We start from the raw sequence: 20,217 nt of genomic DNA, 5'->3' as shown, positions 1-20,217 counted from the left end.
ATTCTTCATAATATACATGAGTGATTATTATACATCGAAATGCTTTTGCACACTTATTTAGTCATTATAATGATTCATTTTCTGTGCAAAATAAGAAGTACTTATATAATCTTGGAATGAAGTTGAGGGCCTTTCGAGATTTAGATGACCATATTTAATTAAACTATTATAGAATAATACAGTTAATTCAAACACTTTAGGTAATAATAATACTGTTTGCTTTTTTTTTAAGTGGACAATGATCGTAATTTCAAAACTATGTAATAATACAAGAAAAAATAGCTGCCAATAATAATGATCTAAATAAGTGTAAACAAAAGCCAACATTATCATTTAATAATGTTAAAATTATTCAATACCTAAACTACAACGTTAATAAGTTATACAAATCCCAAGATTATTTTATTAATTATAAATACTAGCTGTAGGGGAATTCACATAATGTGCCATGGTTTATAGAATCAGCTAAGTATGTACTTGTAGGGCTCTTTCTGATTTAAGTACATTTGCAGGTTTCTTTACTTTGTTTCAAAATTAAATATGGAGAATGCAGTAAATAATTGGACTAGTGAAATAACAGTGACCTTTAATGCTTTAACCGTAAATTCAATTTAGAAGAGAGCGAGCAGGCAAGTTATGTAAAATGAAACTCCATCGGGTATTATTAAATAATTTTACTAAAATAATAAGCACCAAACCACGTTTGGAATGTTCTGTATTGCACCACATGTGAACAAAATCCAATCTTTACAAAATACACTGTAAAACGTACGAACATCTTTATCAATACATCTTTCATAATATGAATCGGGACATAAAAATATTTAAAAAAGTGCTAAATATATTTCAATAAATAAATTCAACCGCCACAAAACACAATAAAGGTCACCATTACAATCCAATTAGAATCGGGTGATGAATTTATTCACATAAGTTTGCTATACATATAATTATGAGCAAATAAACATTACACATACATATTATAATACCCATACGTTTTGACGGTTTGTACAAATAGTGACTTCATTGTGCATAAACATGTTTCGATCACTGCACGCAGTCTTCACAGAAGATCACATTATTTTACGGAACCACTTAAATCTCAGGTGACATATTATGTATCCTTTCGCAATAACTAAATCTCCGCGCGTCCGTCTGTCCTTCAAACATTTCAAACTTTTCAATCTGAACTCATCACTCTCTATCACTTCCATAGAGTTCACAATCAAATTAAAAAGTTCGAATAACAATGTATACTGGGACGAAAACGCGCCGCCTCGTAACTATCTAAATAAATACTTATTTAATATCGTAAACAACATTAAAGTAATTATATGAATAGGAAAGTATCGCAACTTATATTCGTTTCGTTTCACCATAGCTTAATGGAAATGTTTGACATTGACCTATTCAGGAGTCAGGGACATTTGAACAGATTGAAAATTATTTTAAAAGGCTATATAACAAGCTTATATACTTTTATATCACAATATGAACGTATGATCGACGCAAACTATATTCGAGTACATGACGCCGTCGAGTGACAAAGCTTGAATGAATGTTTTACAGATATGTTTCATATACACTGTGTTTGTTTAGCTGCTAAATGTCCCGAACAGTAACTTATCGTAAAGACATTAATCTGACGCGTGTTTAGTAAAAGTACTGCAGTGTTAGCAACATTGGCGTAATACCATCCAGCTTCTAATAGGCTGATGAAAAAGTTAGACGTTATTAACAAAATAAGTAATTTACTCAATTGAGTTAAAGTTCAAATTTGTTGAGGAAATAAATCATTTTGAGGTACTTTCTGTAAATTTTAAAGCAATGGAAAGGGGGCACAATTAGCTAAAAATATGAGGAGATGCTTAAAGCGTTTGAGTATTGTTTTATTCATAGGAAAAATATAGCAGATGCGAGTTATTTAATTAATACATTTTGAGCAATCTGTTAACATCTGTTATCCAATAATGCATTACGGGCTTAGGTACATTGTAAATTAAGTACATTTTGTTTAAACATATCAAGAGAGCACTTCATTTAATTAACACTTTTTTATTATTTGATGTAAAGAAAATCTACGTTTTAGTTCAGACCTACAGAAACTGGATGTGTATTGACAAATGCCCGTGAAATGTACACAGATAGAGTTCCTGCCATACAATTGTATCGGTTGCATCAGAATTAGTACCGATTACCACCGCACTAGTCCGAGAGCGCCTCTGTGCTTCCAAGCGAAAGAGTCTTTGAAGAGGTTTCATACACATTTCTTATCGCGCAAATGCATCCGTGTCCTAATACAAAGCTTGTGTCCACTCTTGACAGTTGTGTTGAGTTTGTTTACATTTTCTCACAACTTTCATTTTGATTTTAGTGTCCTGATTGGATAGGATTATTTCATATAATATTGATTTATATAAGGGTCAAAATCGTACTTCCCCAACACAATATTTACCAAAAAGTATAAAAAGCTGGCATCAAAGTGACAGTTGACAGAAAATGTGAACAAACCCGTATTGTACCCGCGGCTAAGTCCGTAATCTCATTGCATTTACCAGCGATACTGAAGCGAATAGTCCTATGGACACCGTCACGACATTGCCGACTGTCCTCGGTGACGCGTGCGCATTCCTTGACGGCTGTCAAAGTGACAGGTCCGGGAATGACGTCCGCCCGTGCGTATTGGAGTGACGTCACCGCGACGCGTGCTAGTCCGGGCTAAACAAATATACGCTTACCGGCCGGCGGCGGTAAAGTACAAGCCAGAGCCTCGCGGGCGTGCCAGGGGCTGGAGCAAGACTTATTTACCTGGAAAGTAGAAAATAATATTTTTAATGTCAAGTTCCACTTTGTTCTTAATACTAACATGCCGGTGAGTTCATAAATAGTGTATTAACCTTCCCAGATAATGTGTATTTTTGCATCGTTTAAAACCCATTTACAATACCCGGCAATAAATATTGCACATCGACCTTTGGAAAGAGACAATCGGTTAATTTCGGCTCGTAGAGCGTTATCTCTGTCGCACACTACCTATACGATTGACAAAACGTCATTGACGAAACATTATTCAATGAAAATATTGTCAGAACCCTTAGTATTTCTCTTCGACAAATACTTTAACATGTTGTGAACCACTTTTCTTTCACGACTATAAAAAGTTTTTAGCAATTTAATTTACAAAATCAATTGCACACATTTAAAATAAAGTTTGTTTACACTTTGACAAAACGTCATTGTCAGTCGTGCGACAGAGGTAACGCTCTACGAAACCGAAATTAGCCGATTTCTCTTTCTTAAGGTCGATGTGCAATATTTATCGCCGGGTATTGTAATAATTTCCATCGTGTGTCCCACACGACCTGAATGCGAGCAGCGCGGGATTCGGGATCGGTCGCTGTGGAAACTTTTGGGGGAGACATTTGTCGAGCAATAGATGCGATGGAGAACAAACACTACACCAGCGGTTCCCAAACTTATTTTGTCTACTGCCCACTTTGAGAATAAATTCTTTTTAGCGCCCCCATTTGTAGTCGAGTGTCGAGTGCTCAGTCGGTGTCTAAGAGTCCTCCTAGTAGATGACGCCTCCCAAGCCTCTACATAACGTTCCGATTTTTTTTCTGGGTCTCTTACCGCCCCCCTTTAAGTCTGCAGCGCCCACAAGGGGGCGTTATCGCCCACTTTGGGAATGACTGCACTACACCTACACTTCTTATGCTGGCTAGTGTTGTACTCACGCGACGTTTAGTGCTCGGCATTGAGGTCAAGCGGCGTTTGATCTGTCGGCGGTTCGGCTGCGGGCGAGTTGTCGACGAGCCAATCTAGTACTAAAGTGATAGTGGTACACTCACGGCGGCTAGCACTCGGTTAAGTTGAGGTCGATCAGCGGCAGAGGCGGCGTGCGAGCTTTCGGCGGGCTGGTCGGCGGCGGCGTGCGAGCTTTCGGCGGGCTGGTCGGCGGTGGCGGCGGCCGGCGAGTTGTCGGCGGGCCGGCGGTGGGCTAGCTACAGAGAGTGTGCACTCACGCGGCTAGCACTCGGACGACGAGTTGAGGTCGATCAGCGGCAGAGGCGGCGTGCGAGCTTTCCGCGGGCTGGTCGTCGGCGGCGGGCGAGTTGTCGGCGAGCCAATCTAAAGCCCGGTCTCCGAGCACGTAGAATTTTTCGCGACTGTGCGACGGGCGCCCGCAGTGAGTGTGCCAGCGCGACCGCAACATACTTACGCGCGAGCGATAAGGATGGGTAGCTTGGGGTCATTGGACAAAATTCTACGTGCTCGGCGGCCAGATTATATTACTAAACGACGAGAAAATCTACTATTTAAGTAATAGTGGTACACTCACGGCGGCTAGCACTCGGACGACGAGTTGAGGTCGATCAGCGGCAAAGGCGGCGTGCGAGCTTTCGGCGGGCTGGTCGTCGGCGGCGGGCGAGTTGTCGGCGAGCCAATCTAATGCCCGGTCTCCGAGCACGTAGAATTTTGTCCAATGGCCCCAAGCTACTCATCCTTCTCGCTCGCGCGTAATTATATTGCTGTTACGACTGTGCGACGGGCGCCCGCAGTGAGTGTGCGAGCGCGACCGCAACATACTTACGCGCGAGCGATAATGATGGGTAGCTTGGCGACCAGACTATAGTACTAAAGCAGTGGTTCCCAAACTTATTTAGTCTACTGCCTACTTTGAGAATAAATTATTTTTTAGCGCCCCCCATTTTTGTAGTCAAGAGTCGAGCTCAGTCGGTGTCTAAGAGTCCTCCTAGTAGATGACGCCTCCCAAGCCTCTACATAACGTCCCGATTTTTTTGCTGGGTCTCTTACCGCCCCCTTTTAAGTCTGCAGCGCCCACAAGGGATCGTTATCACCCACTTTGGGAAAGACTGTACTAAAGTAACAGTGGTGCACTCACGGCGGCTAGCACTCGGACGACGAGTTGAGGTCGAGCGGCGGCGGCTGGCGCGGCTTGGCGCGCGTGAGCCGGTCGAGCCAATCTAAAGCCCGGTCTCCGAGCACGTAGAATTTTGTCCAATGGCCCCAAGCTACTCATCCTTCTCGCTCGCGCGTAATTATGTTGCTGTCGCGCTCGCACACTCACTACGCGAGCGATAAGGATGGGTAGCTTGGGGTCATTGGACAAAATTCTACGTGCTCACAGACCAGACTATAAGTACTAAAGTACACTCACGCGGCTAGCACTCGGACGACGAGTTAAGATCGAGCGGCGGCGGCCGGCGAGCGAGCTTTCGGCGGGCTGGTCGGCGGCGGCTGGCGAGTTGTCGGCGAGCCAATCTAAAGCCCGGTCTCCGAGCACGTAGAATTTTGTCCAATGACCCCAAGCTACCCATCCTTATCGCTCGCGCGTAATTATATTGCTGTCGCGACTGTGCGACGGGCGCCCGCAGTGAGTGTGCGAGCGCGACCGCAACATACTTACGCGCGAGCGATAAGGATGGGTAGCTTGGCGACCAGACTATAGTACTAAAGTAACAGTGGTACACTCACGCGGCTAGCACTCGGACAACGAGTTGAGGTCGAGCGACAGCGGCGAGCTGTTGGCGGGCTGGCCACCGGAAAAGCACGTCTCTGCTACAGCAGTGATCCACACTAAATGAACAATAGTGTTGTACTCACGGCGGCTAGCACTCGGACGACGAGTTGAGGTCGAGCGGCGGCGGCTGGCGCGGCTTGGCGCGCGTGAGCCGGTCGAGCTCGGCGGCGGCGTCGGAGCGCGCGGCGGCGGCGGCGGCGGCCGGCGAGCTGTCGGCGGGCCGGCCGCCGGGCGAGCCCGTCTTCTTGTACAGCAGCGAGTTGAAGAAGTTGGCCAACACGCCCTCGTTGCCGGGCGTGCCGGGGCCCATGCCGATTTTTGTGCCGTCCAACTGGAAACCAAAGATGGGGGTAAGTGAATAATTCAAATTGAAAATTAGCGTCCACAACTTTATCAAGCTGGTTTTCGATCTCATAGTGTATGGGTCCCCGAAAAAGGATTTCCATCCCAATATATGAAAACTAGTTTAGCAGTAGGCTAAAAATGGGTGGAAAAACGAAATAGACAGCCGGCCTGCAATATGTTATTAGCTTCGGGGGAAATGCACCTGCGCAGCGTCGGGGAAGGGACTGTACCTGTGTAGCGGCGTGGGAAAGGGGAGTGTACAACAGTGTCGACAAGTGAACTGTACCTGTGCGGCGCGCGGGGGTACTGTACTTGTGCAGCTTCGTAGACAAGTGTAATGTACCTGTGCGGCGGCATGGGAAAGGGACTGTACCTGTGCCGTTGAATGGGTACGGTACTCCTCTCGTGGACAGGGTGACGTCCACACTGGACTCTTCGTTGGCGGTACTAAATGTGGTAGGCTGGTCACTCGAGATATGAATGAGCAGGGAGCATCCAAGAATAAAATCCTCGACCGCGTCCCTGCGGTGGTCCTCAACGCAGGAAGCCTGCTCGTGCTCCGCCTGCAGTCCGCCTCGCGCCTGGTGCTCGGGACGAGGGACTGTACCTATACGACAGCGTAGACGAGGGACTGTACCTATACAACAGCGTAGACGTGGGACTGTACCTATACAACAACGTAGACAAGTGACTGTACCTATACGACAGCGTAGACAAGTGACTGTACCTATACGACAGCGTAGACAAGTGACTGTACCTATACGACAGCGTAGACAAGGGACTGTACCTATACGACAGTGTAGACAAGTGACTGTACCTATACGACAGCGTAGACAAGTGACTGTACCTATACGACAGCGTAGACAAGTGACTGTACCTGTACGACAGCGTAGACAAGTGTACTGTACCTGTGCTGTTGAATGGTTAAGGTAACTGTACCTGTGCGGCGGCATGGGTAAAGTAACTGTACCTGTGCATCAGAATGGGTACGGTAACTGTACCCGTGCTGCGGATTGGGTAAAGTGACTGTACCTGTCCTGTGGAATGATTAATGTAACTGTGCCTGTGCTGCGGATTGGGTAAAGTAACTGTACCTGTGCTGTGGAATGGGTAAAGTAACTGTACCCGTGCTGCGGAATGGGTCCGGTAACTGTACCTGTGCGGCGGCGCGGTGCGTGGCTCGCAGCGGGGAGCCTGCTCGTGCTCCGCTTGCAGTCCACCTGGTGCTCGGGACGAGGGACTGTACCTATACGACAGCGTAGACAAGTGTACTGTACCTGTGCGGCGGCGCGGTGCGTGGCGCGCAGCGGGGAGTCGGCGCGCGCGGGCGCGGGCGAGCCGGCCTGCAGCGCCGCCAGCTGCCGCTGAAGGAACGCCTGCTCGTCCTCCGCTTGGACCTCGGCTTCGCGCCTGGTGCTCGGGACGAGGGACTGTACCTATACGACAGCGTAGACAAGTGACTGTACCTATACGACAGCGTAGACGAGGGACTGTACCTATACGACAGCGTAGACAAGTGACTGTACCTGTACGACAGCGTAGACAAGTGTACTGTACCTGTGCTGTTGAATGGTTAAGGTAACTGTACCTGTGCTTCAAAATGGGTACGGTAACTGTACCTGTGCTTCAGAATGGGTAAGGTAACTGTACCTGTGCGGCGGCGCGGTGCGTGGCTCGCAGCGGGGAGTCGGCGCGCGCGGGCGCGGGCGAGCCGGCCTGCAGCGCCGCCAGCTGCCGCTGCAGGAACGCCTGCTCGTCCTCCGCTTGGACTTCGGCTTCGCGACTGGCGCCGCTCTGTGGACAAAAGAAACAGTCATTAAGCAGGGTACTCATCTAACCGTGTAGCATGTAATGTATCAGATACTGTATCAAGTGAGTACATAAGCACGAGCCCGCTGCGAGCTGCTCGCGCGTGGTTCGCAGGGAGATCGCAGCGACCCGCCGAGTGGCGGTATCACTGCGAGCACAAAGGCGGCTCGCAGTAGGATTCAGGAGCTCGCAGCCAGATACGCGATGACCGTGGACGAGCCGTACTCACTTGAAGGTTGATTAAGTTACATGCTGAGTTACGTGCTACATGACTGGTGAGTACCCTGCCTTAGGGGTAGAACAAGAGTTAAAGAGGTTTTAGAACCTGGATCACAAGTTTAGAGCAAGTAGGCTCCCAAAAAGCACTCTTACTTACGGGTCCCAAGTCTGCTACAGAACAGTAATATGGGTCAGTGCACTCAGTGCTGACAAGAAGCAGCGTATGAAACTCAAGTAAGTCACTAAATTGTTAGCCATAACAGGCCTGTTTATCTCCGCGAGTATGCATCGAATACAAAAAACACACGGCGTACTCTGCTGGGATGTTTAATCCACAAGACAGTAAGTAGTAAGTGACGTATAAGCGCGCGTATTCTTCACCCATTGTAAAATACGCGTGTGGTACGCTAGATGGAGACACAGTACCTTCTTGTAACAGTCAGCCCTACGACACCGGCACAGAATCAATCACTGACAAAGTCAAACGAAACGGCACTCGACTTTAAGACAAGCTAAATTACGCCATATTATTGATATTGAGTAAACATTTTTTTAAATAACTTCGCGAAGAAAACTCTCTGTGCGTAATTACATATTATTATTCTGTGCCTCCGCTAAAAAATCAAAGTCTAAAATACAGTGGCATGGCAATTGGCATATTTGATAAAATTTTGATTTTAACTTACTTTTCGTATAGCGGGCTGTACAATAACGTCTCTGTAGTAGTCGTCCGGTTTACATGACTGCATGTTTTCATATAATATACTAATTTTCTTCATACTATCCCAGCCAGCGGGTCTGAAAAGGAAAAAAAAAACGTAAGTAACAATGACATCATCATTCGTTAAGTAAGATTATTTTATTATCCATACGTAGGTGGTACATAGTCACGTTCTACATAACTACGAGATTTGTTACTTCAGTGCTACGGTCGAGCCGTATCTCGTAGCATCGTAGCACTGCATTCACAAATAATCTTACGTGAATTGCACGAGCTACGGACCGATTATGCACAATATGTTCCTCGTAGATAGATTTAGCCACGCCCACATGCATCCGTAGCAAGCAACTGTTGTACGAAGTCGAAGTGAAATCAAATAGTGTCTTCAGTACCCTTTCTAGGGCGCTTATACACGTCCTAAATTTAGCTTGCCCTGCCACCACTTCAAGACAACCTAATATGGGCTGGTGCTGAGAAGAAGTGGCGGAAGAAACTCGGTCAATAAGAATAAGTGAAGTGGTACTTGTATTTGTACTGCTGCATGAAGTCGAAGTGTTCTTTATGGAGGACATCTACTACTCACATCAACACAGCGTCCTTCTCCACAATGAGCGCGGGCGTCCGGAAGGGCAGGCCGTATATCCGATGCGTGAGGTACTTGTACAGCAGGTCGCAGTTCTTGTCCTCCTTAGCGCTGGTGTAGAACAGAGCGGCGCCGTACTGCAGGCAGAACCGTCGCACCCACTGCTGCATAAAGTTGAAGTATTCTTCATGAAGGACATCTACTACTCACATCAACACAGCGTCCTTCTCCACAATGAGCGCGGGCGTCCGGAAGGGCAGGCCGTATATCCGGTGCGTGAGGTACTTGTACAGCAGGTCGCAGTTCTTGTCCTCCTTAGCGCTGGTGTAGAACAGAGCGGCGCCGTACTGCAGGCAGAACCGTCGCACCCACTGCTGCATAAAGTCGAAGTGTTCTTCATGAAGGACATCTAATACTCACATCAACACAGCGTCCTTCTCCACAATGAGCGCGGGCGTCCGGAAGGGCAGTCCGTATATCCGATGCGTGAGGTATTTGTACAGCAGGTCGCAGTTCTTGTCCTCCTTAGCGCTGGTGTAGAACAGAGCGGCGCCGTACTGCGGGCAGAACCGCCGCACCCACCGCTACATGAAGCCGAAGTGTTCTTCATGGAGGACCTCTACTACTCACATCAACACAGCGTCTTTCTCCACAATGAGCGCGGGCGTCCGGAAGGGCAGGCCGTATATCCGATGCGTGAGGTACTTGTACAGCAGGTCGCAGTTCTTGTCCTTCTTAGCGCTGGTGTAGAACAGAGCGGCGCCGTACTGCAGGCAGAACCATTCACCCACTGGTGCATGGATCGAAGTGTTCTTTATGAAGGACATCTACTACTCACATCAACACAGCGTCCTTCTCCACAATGAGCGCGGGCGTCCGGAAGGGCAGGCCGTATATCCGATGCGTGAGGTACTTGTACAGCAGGTCGCAGTTCTTGTCTTCCTTAGCGCTGGTGTAGAACAGAGCGGCGCCGTACTGCAGGCAGAACCGCCGCACCCACCGCTACATGAAGCCGAAGTGTTCTTTATGAAGGACATCTAATACTCACATCAACACAGCGTCCTTCTCCACAATGAGCGCGGGCGTCCGGAAGGGCAGGCCGTATATCCGATGCGTGAGGTACTTGTACAGCAGGTCGCAGTTCTTGTCCTCCTTAGCGCTGGTGTAGAACAGAGCGGCGCCGTACTGCAGGCAGAACCGCCGCACCCACTGCTGCATAAAGTCGAAGTGCTCGTCGCGGTAGTCGTGCTCTTTCTCCAGGGTGGTCATGTAGTCGGTCTGGAATTAGGAAACAGGTTAGATTGATGCGTTATCTTTTTTTTTTAATGCAATACAAGGCAGGTATTTGACCACAATCGCACCATGTTAAGTGGGATGCAGTCTAGGATGGTACATATCTGCCCGGTAAGTGTCTATTCACTCTCGCCTTGAAAAGGCCCGGATTATAGTTTTCGGGAAAGACAGCAGCAGGCAACGAATTCTGTATGCAGTTTTGAAACGTCATCAGTTTGCGGTTAGGACAACGCCTCACATGATTGGGGGCGTTCCCCTATCCTCAACTGGTACCGGTATATCGCCGCAGACAGAAATCAAAGCTCGGCAGCTGGTAACCCGCTACGGCGTGCCGAGGGTCCTGCTTAACCAGGGCCACGATGAGAAAACCTCTACAAACACAATTGGATAGACTCCCATGGGCCCTCGTAGCCGGAGGGCTCACTCCGGCGGAAAGTAAGCCGTAGCCGCAGGCAGAGCTGTGGACAAATCCCCAAGTATGGACAATAATAACTATCCACTGGTTGCACCCATCGGCCATGTTATGGAACTGTTTTAGTTTTTATGAATAAGTTTTTAATTTTTATTCAACATCAAGTCCATAAAACAAAGATTTCTTATTCTGTAGCGTGATCTAGTACTCTTCACTCAAGTCTATAGACTGACGATCTTACTGACTAGGAAAGAGTTAATATGCTATTAAAATAAGATCTACGAACCTTTGTAACGACCACCACAATATCCAGCCCCAGATTCGTGGTAAGCACCGCTTCGGGCAGCGGGCTGTCGTCATCGTCTCCATTTTCGAAGTCGTCCGACAGGTTCCTGGAAGACCGCTTCATGGGAGACGAGGCTGTCGGCTCCAGCGCCACTCTTGCACTAGCTGCTTTTTACTAGTTTCAGTTCTGGCAATGAGGTACTGACCTTTGTGACAACCACCACAATATCCAGCCCCAGATTCGTGGTAAGCACCGCTTCGGGCAGCGGACTGTCGTCGTCGTCTCCATTTTCGAAGTCGTCCGACAGGTTCCTGGAGGACCGCTTCATGGGAGACGAGGCTGTCGGTTCCAGCGCCACTCTTGCACTAGCTGCTTTTTACTAGTTTTTGTTCTGGCAATGAGGTACTGACCTTTGTGACGACCACCACAATATCCAGCCCCAGATTCGTGGTAAGCACCGCTTCGGGCAGCGGGCTGTCGTCGTCGTCTCCATTTTCGAAGTCATCCGACAGGTTCCTGGAAGACCGCTTCATGGGAGACGAGGCTGTCGGCTCCAGCTCGTCGCCTGGCTCCGTGTACCTTAGCCACTTCTGCACTTGCTGCTTTTTACTATTTAGTCTTTGTTCTGGAAATAAGAGGGATATTGTTCATTGGTGTATCAGCCGAAAGACGTCCACTGCTGGACAAAGGCCTCCTCCAAGGATTTACACAAAGTCCGGTCCTGTGCCGCCCGCATCCACAGGTTTATTTTATTCATTTATAACTTAGTCTGAGTCGAGAGATTTGAATTGTCTATTTATATGTAGAGAGACGTTTACGTTTAGGACATGGTATTACCAGGCCTGTTTTTTTTTTATTTACACTTTTGCACATACAATTGTACAGTGGCGGACTTAATGCCAGGTGGCATTATCTGCCAGTCAACCACAGGTCGAGTAGAGAGACTAAGGCGGTGCCTGTTCATCTCCGCGAGTTTGCATCGAAAACAAAACACGCGTGACGGCGCCTACTGGGATATTTAATCGACAGGACACTCAAGAGCGAGCATTGACGCACGCACGTGTATTCGTCACCCATTTGCATTGTAAAGACAATAAACTATGTATGTGAAAACGGTGGTGTAATTAATACAGTGCAGTATTTTAACTGCCTGAATAATAATAGAAACACAAAATATAATTCATGCATAATCATGTATTTCCTCCGCCATTTTCCGCAGTTGGGCACCTCACGTCATACACCATTTTACCGAAGTCAGCCAGCCCTATGGCTTCGGCGCAGTACCGATCACTGACGTTTGTCAACAAAATGGTGTTCGACTCTTGAGACAAGCTAAATTACACCATATTGTTAACGACATTGTGCATACATTTCTTTAAATACCTTCGCGAAGAAAATCTTCTGTACGTCGTACTTATTCTGTGGTATTACATTAAAAGTTTACATAATCATTAATCAACATTAGCATTCTACTGGATGTACTGCAGTGCTGGGAAAATCCTTGGGGAGGTCTTTGTCCAGCAGTGGATGTCATTTGGTTGAAGCCTTCTACTGGAGTACAGATTTTAGGTGTCCTCCTCTTACATTACTTTGAGTAAAAACCAAGGGGAATAAGAATACAAAAAGCTCTCTAATATTAGATCGATACTTAATGAGGGAAATCATTGAAGTAAAGTGATTCACAAGGCCGAAAATAATGCGTAAGATATTGGCCCAAACTGGAGTCACAACATTATAGAAATAATGACATCATCAAATATAAATAAACAGTAGGTTAAGTCATTCGTTGTATCCGTGATTTACAATAGTGTATAATTAGCATAATTAGTATGTATTTGAAAGAGAAAAATGTTTACAAAATATGAGAGATTAAAAAGGTTAGACACATTTGTATGAGATTCATTGCAATTTTGCATAGGTACTTGAGACGTATGTACAGTAGACAGCACATCAGGCTATACATTTTTGTTGCAAAGTCGCCCTTATCGCAACTACGTAAGATGTAACCACAGTGTTTACGTTGACGTGCCGTTGACTATACGTACATGCATGCATGGTCCCTTCAAATATTGCATTCTCCACGCAAGCTATGTAGATTTTATTTTGCAATCTGTCGTAGACTTAGCACGTTAAGTTGAATACTGACGATAACTCAAAAACAAATACAAAAGTCTTCAAATCGGACACGTCACTTTACATGTGGACAAAAGAATTGANTCTGGTTTAGAGTATAAGGAAAGTTAGATAGATAAATATACTAGTATTAATCGTATTTATTTTTGGTTTACCTCGAAAAATATGTATTTTACAGCGATTCCCGCTTAAGGGGATCATCTCGTACTACTTTCCCCTATTAAAAGTTTTCATGTATGTTTTAAAATTTACACAAAATTAAATAAAGAACAAATCAGATGTCACCTTTTGATCAAGTCACAAGTAAATGTCACCATTTGATTCAATAGTTTTGTAAAATGTTACCTTTTGAAACTTACTGTCTGAAAAATGTCACTATTAGAAACAAAAACAAATCAATATCCATACAAAAAATGTGTTTATTATTATTTTAAATTCTTATACATGAAGTTCTCCACAATCAGGTTCTAAGCAGTCACATCCATTTTCATCATTTTCATTGTCATTTTCACTTATATTATTTTCATACAAGATATCACAATACTATATAATATATATAATTTTGAAGTTAGGAGCAGCTCATTAAGTTAGGAGGGCACTTATGTTTTTTATAATATTAGGTACCTATAATGCGTTTTTTGATCTCTGAACCTCTCTTTGTTTGTAAACCGAGACCATTTTGCCGAATTGCTCAATGACTTTGTATAGGTAGGTACTTTACCTCAATTATTTATTATCCAAAGGGCATGCATTAATCATGTAGGTAGGTACTTAAAGTGGTAATATAGGTACTTATTTGTTCAATCAATTTTGTTGGACGAAAACTAGCTGGGACTCCCCGACGTTAGCGAGTTGCTAAACTAGAAAAAAAGTAAAGTAACTTACGTCTTAATTAATTTATACTTGTTGTTAGGCTGGCACCGGCAGCCTGCTCGCTCAGTGCCAAGCTCTAGAAATATTCTAAATTTACTTTCACCGACTCCGAGAATATCAATCAAGGTATACATTTGTCCTAATAAATGAATAATGTAATTATTTTCTACTTTTTAGTGCAGGTTTTTTAGAGTCGGTTTTATTTTTTTGTTAAAATTAATTAATATTATGCTTTTTAGTTGATTAGGCCTTGTTATTCTCACTGAAGATGGACAGTACCTATGTTTAATGAAATTGAGACAGTAGTTTTCCATTTTAAGTGTAAATAATCTTCCCTACAAAATACAGGCTACCTACTTTAAATATGGGCAACTAAAAAGTATCATCTAACTCCCAACTTACGAAGTTTGACCTTTCATCATCAGCTCACCTAAAAAACCTGAAGTAATACAACTGTTTGTACCTACATACGTACCTAAAATATTTAAAGAATTATTTTCCAACTCCTAAGCGTTAACCTTCCATCATCACCTCTTCAACATTAGATCATGACTACCAGACGCATATACTTGAATAACTTTAGAATAATTATGAAAAACGTATTACGTGCCTATAAAATTTGAGGTTTTCCCTCGATTTCCCTAGAATCCTGTGAGGCATACCCTTTCAAACAAAAAAAAAGTTTTGAAATCAGTCTAAGCGTCTTCGAGTAATCGGGGAACATACATAAAAAATAAAATATTTCGACGAATTGAGAACCTCCTCCTTTTTTTGAAGTCGGTTAAAAATAATTTTCCGGAATTTCCTTCATTCCACGTCACACCTATATTGATATCTCAAAAATAACTAGTAGAACATTGAATTGATTTCAATTTTAATTATCACGTATTTAACTAATTTCTCGTTAGCGTTTAATTAATCCTCTAAAAACTGCCTTTTATTTTAACTATCAAGCAAATTAATATGCTCGCATAATCTCGCAAAAAATGACGCACGTAGTTCATACCTAATGCTTCTAGAAGTAAGCAGTAGCCATGTAGGTAGGTAGGTATAACAATACTTTTCCTTACCGAAAACCTAATCTTCAAAACTTCTTTCAACTAGTTCTAAGTATTAAGTAAATTAACATGCTCGTACAATCACGTGAAAATTGACGCACGTATACAACTGCATGGGCAGCGCGTGGTTCGAAGGAAAATTTAACCATGTAATTTGTTTTAACTCTTAGTTTAAAGATTAGTCTTGTTTGACAACAGATTTTAGTTGCCGTTAGCTTACATACAACGGAATTTTATTCGATTTATTTGTCAAATATGGCATTGAAACGATAAGGGAGATTTTAGTGACTTGTTTTTAAAGTCTAGCTAAAAACAGTATTTCGGTCAAGGTAGCTTTTGTAAATATTTTTGTCTGCATTTATTTTTAAGCTTAGACCTCGCCAGACTTATTTGTTGAATTAATGTGAAAGTATAGAAGTTAGAGTTTGTGAAAGTAATGATCGAAGGTTCTGAGTTAGATTTCAAAAACTAAAAAACAAAAACTGTTCGCGTGGACCCCATTTTAACCCTTGATAGAGTTTCGTAAAATCCGTTATTAGTGGATGTCTACACTGAAGGAGGCCTATGGCTGAAATGAAAACGTTCTGTGGCTGAAATGATGAGATGAAATATTCAGCAGACACAAAATTTTTGTTCAAAATAAATTAAAAAAATCTTTTTTTTTTACTTAACTGTAACTTTTTAGGTTACATTATTTTTTTTATTTAGGTACCCAAAGTGTTTTAGTAATTTGCTTCAATAATTAAAAGCCCGTTAACCCCAGTTAAGCCAAATGTAAGCACATTTGGGGGCGTGTTAGGGGTGGGGTCACCCCTACTGTCTACTCCCCTACAGTCCAGCAGGCAGCGGGAATCCAACATGAATCCTGTTAAACCGACACCGTTACATCTATTGCCGCCTTATTGATTCAGCATTTATCTCTATCACCTACAGTTTCACATGAGATACTTTATAATCTCTTGATACTATCTAAGTTACTGATTGTCTTAAAAGAAAGCTATTGTAAATTCGTGCTAGACATTGAGCCAACATCTGGAAATAGACTGCATCTTATCAGATTCAGCACAGACAGATCTAGATAAAGGATGGGATGTAATCTCGAATTCAGTGATTCACCAGAGAAACGTATAGGCTACGTCACGACAAAACTAACGTGATTCATTTGCAAGTTGGAACCGAAACAACAATAGTTTTTCGATTTGTGTAGTTTTAAAATCAATTAGTTTTCATTTCAGTCGATTTGGCACCCTACTGACTTCATAGTCCTCGGCGGTATACCAAAATGGAAGTCGCGTTTTGACAGCTCGTAAAAAAAAGTACCGATGGAGCTAAGAGCACCTGGCCGCCTTCACGTCACAACGACGCTCTCGTATCAATCGGATTTTATAAAATTTATTTTGTATGAAAATTAAAAAAATAAAATGATGATATCAAATTCCTGACTTCACCATACCATTTATATGCAGACTAGCTTTCCGCCCGCGGCTTCGCCCGCGTGGAATTTTGTCTGTCACAGAAAAACTTTATCGCGCGCGTCCCTGTTTCAAAAACCGGGATAAAAACTATCCTTTGTTCTTTCCCGGGACTCAAACTATCTCTATGCCAAATTTCATCAAAATCGGTTGCGAGGTTTAAGCGGGAAAGCGTAACAGACAGACAGACAGACAGACAGAGTTACTTTCGCATTTATAATATTAGTTGGGATGTTAACATGGGCTAGTGTCGGCTCATATACCCATTTACCTAACACCCTGTAGATCGTTTCATCCATGAAGACGCGCCCCACCAAATTTTGGTCGAGGGAAGCGAGGGGTGCGAGGATTTGGATCCGAACGTCATTATTATTGTAGTGTGCTTGTGCACTCATGGATAATTTAGCGTGTACTGATAACACTCAAACATTAGCGGAAGAATGGTGGGGTGGAAATCTTCGTGGATGAAACTATTTATAAGTAGCTAGGATGTCCACTACCCTATCACATATCACAGTGTTTGTTACCTACATCGAGACACGTCTACTACGTGTTCAGACGCCAAAGTAAAATGTACACAGATCCATGAGATGGTCTCGTGCAACCAAAATATTAGTTTTGTTTAACACTTTCCATAAATGTAGCGCAATATTTACACAAAAATTACACATAATGACGTTCGTTAACATTCTCAAAATGTGCAGATGATTTAAAAAGGCAAATAAAATAATACCTATTTCCTACTTGTAACAATAAGAGAGCCGACCGAGCGAGATTTTCTTGCTTACCTTTAAGAATTGCTACTAAATTCACTTAAAATTAAGTTACATACCTACCTACCTACTTAAAATTTAATACGTTTTATGCCGGAATCTTTTTCTGTAACAATTATTGATCTTTCAGAAATTGAAATTTTCGAGATAGAATTAGTAACATTTTACTATACAGGGTGGAAACGTTAAGTGATCTCACTCGATTATTTCTTAACTATACAAGATATTAAAAAACTGGTTACTGATCCTGAAAGTGCTTAATGAGCTCTTTCAAACGGTACCAATAATAAGTTACAGAATAAACTGGATCTATCTGAAAATTCAATGTTTCCAGCTTCCATACTAAATGTATGCCAGACACACAATATTAGAAGTGTAATTTTTTTAATTTAATAATAAATACTTAAAATAAACTCGTAAATTGTATTCTTATTTTAAATTATTAATGAAAAACATTGGTTTTAGGCTTTACTTGCTATAATATTGTCAAGAGATGAGTGTCATGACTGTGGTAGTACTAAATGTATGGAAGAAGGAAACATTGAATTTTTGGTTAGATCCAGTTTATTCTGTAACCTATTAATTGATACCATTGGATAGAGCTTGTGAAGCACTTTTAGAATCAGTAATCAGTTTTACGATATCATATGTAGTTTTTAAAATAATGTGACTTTACCAAAACATTGAAGTTTCGGATAGATCCAGTTTATTCTGTAACCTATTATTAATACCGTTTGATAGAGCTCATGAAGCACTTTCAGGATCAATAACTAGTTTATTGATATCTTGTATAGTTTAGAAATAATCGAGTGAGATCACTTATCGTTTCCACCCTGTATACTTAATAAATATGTAAATCACGATGACGATGTGTTGAAGCACATTTTCAATAGGCAAACAAAAACCCAAAGCTGTGATGTTGCGATAGTCAAAAGCATAATGATGATAAATTGCGTGCTCTGTGTCAGTGAACGAATTTATTATAGAAACTAGCTTTTGCCCGCGGCTTCGTATCTCGTTCCGGCACAAAAATATTTATTTTTATATTTTTCTTTCCGTAAAAACCTTCCGTGGGCCGTGAAGAATTCGAAAAAATTGCAGAATTTGTTTAACCGTTCTCGAGCTTTGCGCTTAGCAACATTTTATAGAAGTTATTATTTTTCGAGGTATGGACAGCGCAAATATCAGTCAGAATAAAATGTTTCCCAAAATTTTTTCCCCAGGACCATTTATTTTAACATTTTCTGGCATATGTCGCTCTACATCTTGTAAACCTAAGACCTTCTTCTTCTTCTATGTTTTACCAACTCACCAGTCAGTACATCATTTCGAGACGATTACTATGATTGGTGGAAATAATGTAACGTATGTCAATTAGTTTTAAACAGAGATGCCGCTACATCGATTACGGGAATTCCAGGAGTTTGTATCAAAAACGCTCAAAAACATTCGCTTTACAAAAATTAAAGTAATTTTAAAATTACTTAATTTTAGAAACATGTCTGTGTCCATAATCACACAATGAATTTATCTTTTTATATCCATTTACTTATTCGAAATAACTACAAATCATTAAGCTATTTGAATTGGACAAAAATAAATTAAATATAAATTGGGTAGTTGACACCAATAAATCAACAGTACCTACAAACATCTTTAAAACACACATTAAGTATTCTAGCCCTGAAAATTGAGTTGATTTTCAATTTACCACATAATTCGATTTCTAGCAGCTTGAAATAAATTAATAGTGAATCAGCTGAGTTAGCAAAATGTGACGTCATAACATAGAATGACTGTAGACCGTATACAAATTCCAATATTTACCTATGGTATTGGTGCATTTTCACGGCTTAAAAAGTAGGTCAATTGACCTTTTACCCGACTACCCAAAAATTAGGGTAATGTTTTAATGTGCATCTTACAAACTATTGGTAGTCCGCGACGCAGTATCATCTAATGACACTTTTAGGTATTATAATCTCTTAGGCAGTAGGTAGGTACGAAGTTCGCCTTGTCAGCTAGTTAGAAACGAAGATTTTGTTGTTACTATGCCACTAATTAAGCCAAGGAAGTAAATTAACACGTTCACCTGCAAACTAAACCGAAAGCAATAAGACAAGTTCTACTTTTTTATCTTAAGCCAGATCACCCGACCCTGCTTCCATGCTACATCATTCTGTCTGCACGTGGGTAAATGAGGACGAGCCAATGTTTGCTGTTCAAATATTTTTATTACTTTTATCTGTTAGCTTTTGCGAGACATTTTATTTATGCTGATCTTTGCGTGAAAAACGACTGCTAGATTTTGATAAAGTAGGTACTGCATTTTAGGGGTCCTTAGTAAAATAACAAAATAATAGACCTTGATTACGCCACTTCCCACTATTTGATTTACGCTTAAATTGATGACGCTTAAATAAGAACTATTTACTGAAAGAAACTAAAAAAAGTATTTAACTTGTTTGCACTTTGTAATTTCTTTTAACTTGATAAAAATAAAACTATATAGGTTTTATTTAATTGAATCTTATTTTTGTAATTAAATTCCTGTAATCCCTGGCTGTATGATAATGTGTGCCAACCGCACGAAGCCATAATTGAAAAAAAAAGAACAATTCGAATTTCAAATTGCGCGCCACTCGCGGTCAATGACGCGTGATCCTGCCACAGACTTTTTTCTATTCTGTTGAGA

General features: G+C 42.4%; 1 protein-coding gene across 1 annotated transcript; it reads right to left on the bottom strand.

Moving 5' to 3' along the window:
• Window positions 1-531: 531 nt before the first annotated feature.
• On the bottom strand, window positions 532-12,747 carry Dlic (dynein light intermediate chain). Its single transcript, XM_028309878.1, has 7 exons — window positions 12,696-12,747; window positions 11,624-11,838; window positions 10,271-10,500; window positions 8,605-8,716; window positions 7,541-7,684; window positions 5,629-5,876; window positions 532-2,808 (listed from the first exon to the last, which is right to left on the bottom strand). The coding sequence occupies exons 1-6, from the start codon at window positions 12,745-12,747 to the stop codon at window positions 5,634-5,636; spliced, it is 996 nt and encodes a 331-aa protein (XP_028165679.1). The 3' UTR covers window positions 532-2,808; window positions 5,629-5,633.
• Between the last annotated feature and the right edge of the window lie 7,470 nt (window positions 12,748-20,217).

The sequence above is a fragment of the Ostrinia furnacalis genome, unplaced genomic scaffold (assembly GCF_004193835.3).
Source record: "Ostrinia furnacalis isolate ACB-3 unplaced genomic scaffold, ASM419383v2 OfSCF2838, whole genome shotgun sequence".
Classification (NCBI taxonomy): domain Eukaryota; kingdom Metazoa; phylum Arthropoda; class Insecta; order Lepidoptera; family Crambidae; genus Ostrinia; species Ostrinia furnacalis.
The sequence above is the reverse complement of the archived record's forward strand: the minus strand, read 5'-3'. Positions and strand labels throughout refer to the sequence as shown.